The sequence below is a fragment of the Pseudochaenichthys georgianus genome, chromosome 8, assembly GCF_902827115.2.
Source record: "Pseudochaenichthys georgianus chromosome 8, fPseGeo1.2, whole genome shotgun sequence".
NCBI lineage: Eukaryota > Metazoa > Chordata > Actinopteri > Perciformes > Channichthyidae > Pseudochaenichthys > Pseudochaenichthys georgianus.
In genome coordinates, this window is record NC_047510.2 from 27416463 (window position 1) to 27427154 (window position 10692).

The window sequence follows — 10692 nt, forward strand, 5'->3', positions numbered from 1 at the left end:
ACAAAAATGGTTTTAATATGATTATTACGATTATTATTATTATTATTATTATTATTATTATTATAAGGCCTATAATATTGCAGCAAACATTTAAAAGTTGTCAGCTGGCATTTTAAGTTGAAAAATGTGTCTCCCATAGTTCCCCCCATGAATACTAATACTACATTTTTGTCTCTTTGTCTGCTTATAAATCATCTCAGTATGGGATCTCCACGGTAACGGGTCTCCAGCTCTGGCATGCAGGGAGTTAATCTGGTCTGGAAGCCACTGAGTAGACGAGACAGGGAGGAAACAGCATGGCATATATGAACATTATTTGAAATATGTGTAACCTGGCTGTAAAACATGTGTTCAGTGCTAAAGTACTGTACTTAAGTACAATGTTCTGATACTTGTACTTTAAATACATATTTAAATGTTATGCTATTTCATTTTACTCCACTTTTGGTAGCCAATAATATTGCATTTATCTGACACTTTATTCTTATTCCTTTTTATTATAATTTTTGTTTCTGTTTATTCAGTCCTGGTATTAAGTGTTCTTTTTCATCACAAAGCTGCTTGTTTTTCCGTTGTTTTTATTTTTTCTAAATTGTCTATGTGTTTGGTTTGCGAAGCACAATGAGTAATTTTTGTGTATGAAAAGTGCTATGTAAATACATTCAAATGTTGGTTTGATTTGATTTGACAGATGTAATAGTGACTTTAACGATTCAGATTATAAAATAATACAACACGAATGAATAAAATGTTGTTATTGTTAAAGATAACTAGCATACAATGTATTTACGTTTTTGACCAATGTTTTTATTGAATGCCAGACACACTCATACTACAACAATTGAAACAGGGATTTTCCTTTTACAAATGAATTCAATTGAGCTCCACTCTTACCAGCTGGGAGGGACACATGCATAATGCATACTCCAGTGTATAAATAAACATGTTTCTGTAGGGCCATTACTTATAACTAATACTTTTACTTTTGATACTTTAAGCATATTTTGTATGATTTTGAACTTGTTTCGACTTTTTTTTACAGTTGGTATTTCTACTTCAACTTAAGTAAAGTATCTGAGTAGGCTACTTCTTGGATAACTGCATGTCAAATTGCTGTTTTAAGGAGCCTTGATAATAAATCTGTTGGCACTTGTGTGTGCTGCAGCCTGCTGTCCATACACCAAAGAGCCGAGCGCGCAGCCAGAGCGACGTCACGCGTTGGGCAAAGAGGGCGTAATTTCGCTTTGACACACACACTATACACACACACTCACACACACTGTGGCATGTTTACCGAGTGGAGAGTTTGATCGGACTTGCAGAGAGCGCATGTGGACTGTGACCATGTCCGGGAGCGAGCAGACAATGAAGAGGAGCGACAGAGCTGGTCTCCGTTTCTTTCTCTGATAAATAAGATGAGAGGCTTTGTGTTGAACCTTATGAGTTCGGGAGGATTTGTGAAGGCAACACTTACAGTTTACACAGAAGAAATGTCCACAACTGAAAGTCCCACCATGCCCTCCTCACAGCTGACATCGGATCAACTCACAGTGGTTGCTGCATCATGTAAGTAAAACCTTTAAACTGTCAAAAATATTCAAAAATAAATCAGATTTTGCTTGAAAAACATCTGTCAGGATAATTGTTCTACTTCCTTTGTATTTGCACGTACTGCAGCAGTGTGATAAGGCTTGTACTAGATCGTTTCTTTTTATAGATATCAGCTGACTGTCACATATTGTAATAATCTCTAACATATAATTAGCTGTGATTGTTTTTGATGGACAGGTAGCAAAAAGGACATCAATTACACCTGTAAGTGTTCACATTATAGAGACAGACTATCAATCAGACTCTTCATATGACTCAACTTCACAGATTTGAAGTGTTCAAAGGACAAAACTGTTCTTTTACAAGTTTCACAGCCAGAAAAACACACTAACACAATGTCTGTCTGTTCGACACTGATTAACAAACATGTCCTTCTCTCTTGATTTGCTCACAGTTTCTTCTCTGGTGTTCTTTGTGGTGATTGTGGTGCTGCTGTCCATTATTTACCGCAAGGATCTCCTGTGCTGCAAGCTACGCTCCTATCAGGGGCCACATGCAGATATGGTAAGATGTCAACTCAAAACAAAGTGCCTTTTGTGCTGAGGTTTCTCTTTTTTAAAGTGACTCGTACGTTCAGATGTGATCCTGACCCAGCACAGTTGATGAGTCCACACTAAAAGAGAGATGGGGGGGGGGTGGGCACACTCAAAGACACCATGTGCACTCCCTTAGTGTCACGCCATTAGGAAGTGTCAGATTCAATTTGCATGGCTGTGCTGAAAGAAAGACTGCAATAAAGTTGATATGATCATAGTCAGGCGATGGATTTGCCTCAGTTGAATTAGCTGCCCTGCAGAAATATCCGCCTCAGCCAAGCGGATGGAAAAGGACAGAATTAGCACTCAACACGCATATTGATGCTACTCCAGCACCTTATAATGAAATCACTGCTTATCAGACTTTCTTGCTTACACTGGCAAAGCAGATGAAGCAAAACAACCTAATCTTTGAGGTTTTTTTTTAAGGGAGCGCATGGCATTTCAAATCATTATAAATTAGATAAACACCACGACATCTCTGCCTAAATCAAGCTGTCAGTGAGAGGTGCAGGATGAGGTGAAATGAAAATGTAAACACAGCAGTAACTTTTCCTAGGTTGTTCATTCTCTCTGCATCCTCTTCCTGACTTGTTTCTCACCTCTGAGAGTCCCAGGGGTCAAGTGTGAGTGTTATCTTTGGATTGCAGAGACTTATACCCCCCCCCCCCTTCAATGGACAGGAAGCTCTGTTCAGTTGCGGTTTTAATGGAGAAGTCCTGTTGTTCCTTTTGAGGAACTAACAGAGCGTCTCACCGGCACAAAGAAGCATCTAGTTACAACTGAGTCTGTACACCATGTGGCTGAAAAGACTCACTTACAGTCAGGTCAGTAGCTACAGTAAAACACATGACAGAGGCAGACTGTACACAGAGCCAACGTCTACACCCATATTGTGTATTCAGATTTCATTTCCATTCATTGTTGGTGAGTGAATACACTTGGGGGTTGTTTGAATTGTTCCTGGAACCCACAATTGACATAATGCGATTGAAAAGGGAGATGCATTTTATTTATTATCAGGAGACAGAAAGTGAAGGTTAGTCGACAAACACACAGACGCTTTTTCATTGTGCTCCTATGGGATGTCTTTAACTTCATCGTCACATACCTTTCCCTGCTCCAGTATGCACCATGAATAGTGGGCCGACCCCGCTGTGGGTGTTGGGGACACAACGGGGACAATGGCTCTCCTTTAGGTTTGCAGCGGGGAAAAAGACACACTGCCGCTGGGGTCCTCCCCCGACTTCAACACTGATTTAACACGGTTGTGCTTTTTCACACTGGATGAATCAATGGCAGGAGACAAAGGACAAGTCTCCCTTTTTTCCCCTTTTTTTTTTTAACGGACTTTTTCTTTTTTGCTTCTTAAAAGTACAAACCAGTGAGGGAAAGTGACCTCTGACATCACCTTTTTTCAGTCGTCTCCATCTCTCTGAAATGATGTCAGGGTTGTGGCAAAGGTCGTTTGAGTGTGTCACTCTAAGTGTGAGTGATATCATTGTTTAACTAGTCTGCATGGGAAAATGATAAATCACAGCATTTCATACTACTTTACATACCAGACTTCAACTTTTACGGCCTCTTGGTCAAAGGAAATCGCCTCGGGAGAAACAGTCAAAGTTTGTTTCCTAACAACTCTTAACCTCACGCTGGATTTCAATCCCAGTCAAGCAACAAATTGACTTTATTGTAATGCCGCCCCAAATGACATACGAGGCTATAATGTGTATTGGAGTGTGCTCGTTAAGAGGTACCTGCTGCAGTTACAAGAGGAAGACAGAGACAGAAAAAAGACCACACGGTGGGGTTTGTTGCCTAGTGACCCTCAAAACACAGTGGGACGTCACATTGTTCTTCACACAAAGAGACTCATTTAGACTCGAGGCAATTACCTACTTTTCCTGCCAGTCTTTTTCACCACATACATACAGTGAGACTTTGACAGGTCTTGTTTCAAAGTAGGAGGGACAGGGAGGAGGCACGGAAATTGGAGGGTGGTCGCCTTATTGATTGGATAATTTATGGTATTGCTAACCAGCCAGTGTCTCCAGTGATTAAACAAGGCATGACGATTGGTCAATTGAGCTGAAATGAGTGGATTGTTTTTGACTAATTGCAGGAGGATCCATAAAAATATAAACTAATAAACGCATGTCATGAATAACTAAGGCTCTGCTTGCTGAGACACACTTGTTCCATTACTGCTTGCTTTACAGGGTGCTCCTCCTCAGTACTACAGCAGCAGACAAACACTGGTGGGATCTCCTTGTCTGGAGCAGAGTGAGATCATGGATGACAACAACACTCAGGTGAGAGAGCCTATAGTGCATTAGCAACATGCTATTAGCCTCCAAAAGCACTTAGACTTCTGTGTACTCTGTACAGGCACACTCTCGGTTCCTCTACTACACAAACTGTACATATTACTCAGTAGATCAATAGGCACTCGCCTCTGAAGTTAATGTTTCCATGACGTTATAGCTTTAGGAATACTTTACACCAAAAAGGTCCATGTGTTAATTAATTAATTAATGACTGAGTTACCTTGAGTTCTTGAAGAAAGCTTTATTTGTCTCGCATGCGACAGCGAGGAAAAAACGTGAAGTCCTAATGAATTGAAGCCCAATAAATACATCAAAACATCTGTTTACAAAGTCTCAAGGAACTCATGCAGGACTCCCAACATCTGTTTTACTTAGGAAGGTTCCTAATTGAGTGAAATGACCCAGAAGTATTTAAGTGGCCACCATCGTAATGGCTGGGCGATTTCTCTAAATGCTGAGGAAATGTGTTTAAATGCTTTCTTTCTTATCCCATTTAGTTAGGGAACACTGCAGCAGTCTTTATGAAAGGAAAGGTGATAACGTCATCACACAATTCCTTACAGCAACAACACTTAAAGGGACCATTGCGTCAATAGCAACCAACACCACAGTTTAAGTGTACAATCAATTAAATCCAATACATGGAAATCATCATTTTAAGAGGTGAAATTCAGTTTTGGACAGAAGCCTTTACATGAATTGTACAGCATTAAGTTTGCACTCGTTGTTTGTGTTTTTAAAAAAAGGTTTCTGTTAAAAAACACTTACAAAACATCTGCTAAGTGAGGACAGATTGTCTTAGCTTTGCTGTACAGAACCCAAGTCTGATTTATCCAGTCGTATGCTCACTACTTAACAAACACATGTGTATACGCTTCAACCTTATAACTTATACCCTTGGTACTTGTCAAGTGTCAATAATGTGCAAGTGTGAGATTGTTAAAGCTTTGCTTAAGTGTTCACAATTGTAAAGTTTCTGTGAAAATACATGTGTTTTGGAAGTAGTTAGCAGCACACCTCCGGATCAGTGAGACTTTGTGTGAGAGTTTGCAAACAGATATAGATGTGTTGTTGTTAAATGGGGTTGCCATTCAATTTAGTACACTTTTTAAGTCTTTACTCCTGCTCACTGTGTTTTCCTTCAAGTATTACAGGTATCAAAGGGGTTGTAATTTACACTCATATGGTCATTTTGGAAGTGAAGTATCCCTTTAAGCAGGTTTCAATAATCCACACATCCTCAGCACATACAAGCCTCTGTTTCCTGTCTCTCATAAGTGTCCCTCTGTGTGTCTCAGCAGGCGGGTCAGCTGTTCTACATCGGCCTGCCCTCCAGCTACAGCCTCCCCACTCTGGACTCTCCCATGCCGAGGCTCCCCTCCTACGAGAGCGTCCGAAAGAAGGACCGCCAGAGGCAGATCCACATGATGATCGCAGACCGCTTCGGCCTCAATGGACCCATTGTGACTGAGGTCGGCATAATAAGGGATTAACACTTGATACAGTCTCAAATGCTTTGACAATGAAGTATTCCAGGTGCTGTCGTCGAACCTGGGAACGGAGAGTATAATGTACTCCTATTACAGGTTTAGCTCCAGCTCATATAAACCGTTATTATCAAGGTCCCTCATCATGAGTAGTTTCACAGTGAATAGAGATAATAACAAGCAGGCTCTTTCTATTATGACCGCGCTGTCATGCAATATTGTAACAAGAGCTTGTTCAAAGATTAGACCGCATTCAGAGTGCGGTAAACATTAAGCACTATCTGCTCATCTCGCGCTCGCTGCTGAATTGTGCTGGCAGACGCATTTCAAGGTTTTACCATGTTGATCTTCTGCTGAGCTTTTGACTCGCACAACGCTTGGGCAAACAAGGTAATGAGAAAAAGGCACATCAAACATAATTAAAGCCTGCATCCTGAGAGCAAACACAGCCCGGGAATGCAGCTTTGTGCTCCTGTCTTCTACTGTTTTTTCTTCTTTGACCTCCCTCTTTTTTCTGCAATTAAACAGTCCTTAGCATGGCTGCCCATCCCTCACACACACACACACACACACACACACACACACACACACACACACACACACACACACACACACACACACACACACACACACACACACACACACACACACACACACACACACACACACACACACACACACACACACACAAAGAAAGCACACACACACACACACACAAAGAAAGCACATTCACTCATAGTCAACTAGAGATGTCCCGATCCGATCACGTGATCGGGGATCGGAGCCGATCACGTGATCGGGGATCGGAGCCGATCACGTGATTTTCAAAAGATCGGAATCGGGAGAAAAAAATCGGGGATCAGGATTCTTTTAAAAAAAAAAAATTAGAAAATATTTTTATTATTTAATTTAATTTTACAAAACAAAAATGACCATGTTCACGTCTTAAAGTCATCCTGAGGCCTTAGTTTTGGTTTAAAATTACACAACATCATGTATGTGTTGCTTCTTTGGGCTTGTTTTCAGACCTGGTTGCTTATTTCTCTGAAATCTGGCAACAGAGTGGGCGCAGTGTCTAATAGTAGCAGTAAGCTAACGAGAGGCTACGTTCAGCTGGTGACTCGGGAGTCGGGACAGAGAAAATGTCAGGAGTTTGGAAGTATTATAAAATTGAAAGTGAAGGCAGTGTAACAGCCAGATGCAATGTTTGCAAGGCGGAGGTTCCGCGTGGTGGAAAGAACAGAGCTACGTTCAACACGACCAATCTAATACGCTACCTGAGAAACAAACACCAACAACAACACGACGAGTACACAGCGGCCACTCAGGGAACGGCACTGAAACAAACGACACTTTCAGAGACTTTTAAAAGGAAAGAGAAACTGCCCCAGAACAGTGAAAAGGCCAAAAAAATAACAGCCAAGATAGCTGAATTCATCGCGTTGGATGACCAGCCGTTATCTGTTACCTTTTTTTTCTCTTAATGCATTGCATAAAGATCGGATCGGGAAAAATCGGTATCGGCAGATTGTCAAAATCAAATGATCGGAATCGGATCGGGAGCAAAAAAAGGTGATCGGGACATCCCTATAGTCAACCCATCACCACTGAAAAGTCTCCCTACCCCCCAACTAGAGTTCGACTGATGGTCCCTTCATTTACGTCTGTCCGCCTGTCCTGCGGCCAGAGGCAGGATTGTAGTCAAACTCTGTGGCATGGTGTGTGTGTGTGGTGTGTGTATCACGCAGAGGGCAGGGCACGAGGGTTGCTCTTGTCGCCTGAGGGTCCCCAAGCAATTAAAAGATAAGAAGGCCCAGTGTGAATCTGTCGGATGTGATCGGAAAGATAATGCATTGGAGTGAAATATGGTCCAGGCGGCTGAAGTGGAGATTAATTGGAAGTGTAAATACAAACATGTTCCACTTATTTTGAGGGATATATATATATATATATATATCAGAACTCAGGGTGTTATACAAGCAAAACTTTCATCCTGGGACTGCATATGACCTTAAAGCACAGCAATGGTCCGAAATGGATGGATAGCAAGGACTTTGTCTTTTAGCAAATAGGCAAAAGTGGCATTGAAATTTGGTTCAAATGAAATAAAAAGTCTTGTTCAGGATCGTAATGTAAACCCTCCCCTTTTTTCACCACTTGCAACAAGCTGTGTTGCTTACATTTGTGACTTTTATCTTTCTAAAGATAATTTCTTCTGTAAATGTACCAGTTTAATCTTAGAGAATATGTTAGTATTTTTCCTGTAAATGTATGAATTTAATCTCGGAGAAAAAATGTATTCTTTGAAAATTACATCGATAGGAATCCATAAATGACTTATTTTAACCTACAAAGCCCATCATACAAAGTACGATATTGTCATTCATTTGTGGCGTGTTTATATCCCTTATAGCCCAATGAATGTCCAATATTTCCTCTCTTTTAGCGTTCGTTTTGGTCTCTACCAGCTCCTAAAAGAAAAAAATATTTGCGACAATATTTTCACCAACTAATTGCATTTTTTGATTGGCTGCTTTTTGTTGCTGAGCAGCTGTTTTGGATTGCATTTTCAAACTTGTCTAAATATGTTCCTGTCTTTCTGTCTTTCTCACAGCCTCCTCCAACATATGAAGAGAGTGTCCGCCATTCTATAGAGCTGCCGTACAACATCCTGTCATCCAATCTGGACCTCTCCTTTCCTCAGAGTATCTTCACCAACACGGACACACCTCATCCGATCAACTCTGACTCCAACAGCACTGTTCTACCTGTGTGATTTGACTGATCTCGTGAATGTGAAAGACGTGTGATAGCTTTACATACACAGATAAAGTTACCAAACGAAGAAGAGTGGATTAAAACCGGATCTTCTTCACTTTACACAAGCGACTGAGCTTATATTGAGAGACAGCTGATGAAGGAGCAACCAAAGAGGAGTTTTGTGAAAAAACTATCGAATGTCAAAAACACTTTGTGACCGCTACTGTACACGCTGATGAATTTCAAAGGACAATCACGGGATATTGACATTTACTGAGGTGGCTGGTTCACCTTGAAGACGAAAAAGGTGGAGTACAAAATACCAAAAAAGGGAACCGCTATTTACCTTGTTGATTATACTATCACTGAACACTTGTTTACTCTTTTATTGTCCTAAACCAGAGACCTCATAGTGTTGTTTATAAGGTTATCAGAGGCTTGCTGTTGTTTACCCTGCCGAGGCCGTGACATACTGCCATAGAGCATGTGAGAGGGAAATAATTTAAAAAGGTACGCATGAGAGTGCCTTCCATGGACTTATAACAAGACCTATATGTTGTTTTTATGACCACTTGATTTGTTTGCTCTGTCTCCCAAAGGCAGCATCAACAAGTGGAGTGAAGCAGCTTGAATGTGAAATGAAAACAAATGTGTCAGACCTGCTTTGTTCCTTCATCACACGTTGTCATTCTTCCATGTACACACGCCAAATGTCTGTCCTGCACATTGTCATGTACTGTATTTATTTGAAGAACGACGTCTCCTCATTATTTCTTAAAACAAATATAATAATTATATATTGTTTGTTGATGGACTGGAATTTACAGCAGTAACACAGCGTCAGTGCAAACAGCTGCGGTGCCACTCATAGAGAGGCTGGTCTTTGATATTTTCATGAATTTGTATGTGTGGGTGAGAGACAGGAAGGAACATTCAAATTAAGTCTTGTTTCCAACTTTCTTCTTGGCTTTTTTTCCTATGTTCTCACATTTAATTGTGGAGACATTTCTGCTCCTCATCACACTTATCTATTTGAGCTCTATATATATTCTCTTTTTTTTTCTCCAGCTCCTATGATATTTTTTTGTAGCAGCTCTTATACCACTAAACATTAAAAAATAGTAGAAATTATCAGAAAAAGATAAACAATAGTAATTATTAATACTGATTCCTAATAAGTAATGCTTTATTGACTTCTAACACCTTGTCCAAGATAGTTCCAAATATCTAATGAGCCTACATCACATTTACTTTGTTGTTTCTTCTCATTGCAAAAATATTGAATACTTTAGTGCATTTAGTTCTCAGTATCAATGAAAGCCCGTTGTGAGCAGTACGTCATTTTGTTACTATTTTGATATTTACAACACATCTTATGATCATGTTTAGTGTTAAGGCTATTTAAAGTGGAAAGCCAAATCAATGTCAATAGGCCGCAGAGCCTGCAGGCAGAACACTGAACACAGTCGTCTTCTTTGACTGAAAAACACAAAGATATAACTGTCTGTGAAACTCTAAAGTAGCCTGCCCCTGATAACACACATGTCTCATATTATCCCACACACTGGGTTGTCCTTTTCAGCTCTAGTCAAATGTTTCTTTATCTGGAGCCAAAAAAAAGTGATGGGCCTAACTTTTTAATTAGAAATAAGCAGCAGCTCTATAATTTCCCCTCTAATATTGCTATTTCACATTTCAAGTATCTGGCCAGAAGGGGGCAGAAATCTGAGTTGATATAACTATGAACATGCAGGCTTGGATTTAAAATAAAAGAATCGATTCAAGCCTCGCTTATATTATTGGTACTATACCGGTCATGTAGAATTTAAAGTAAAAAATCTGGAATAAAACACTTTCTTTTGTCTGAAATACAGCGTTGTAAAATTACATTATATGCATTACAATTTTATTAAGGAATATTATATTATGGTTTCAGAGCTCAAGTATTTTGTATACAGTAGAATTGCCCCT

At 40.0% G+C, this 10692-nt stretch overlaps 1 protein-coding gene across 2 annotated transcripts; it reads left to right on the plus strand.

Moving 5' to 3' along the window:
- The first annotated feature begins 1293 nt into the window (after window positions 1-1293).
- Window positions 1294-10529, plus strand: LOC117451294 (uncharacterized). Of its 2 annotated transcripts, none has more exons than XM_034089521.1 (5): window positions 1294-1566; window positions 2006-2115; window positions 4367-4459; window positions 5773-5946; window positions 8576-10529. In XM_034089521.1, the coding sequence occupies exons 1-5, from the start codon at window positions 1416-1418 to the stop codon at window positions 8735-8737; spliced, it is 690 nt and encodes a 229-aa protein (XP_033945412.1). In that variant the 5' UTR covers window positions 1294-1415; the 3' UTR covers window positions 8738-10529. The 2 variants fall into 2 exon arrangements, with proteins under 2 accessions (XP_033945412.1, XP_033945413.1); XM_034089522.1 differs by having other exon boundaries at window positions 5776-5946.
- The last annotated feature ends 163 nt before the right edge of the window (window positions 10530-10692 follow it).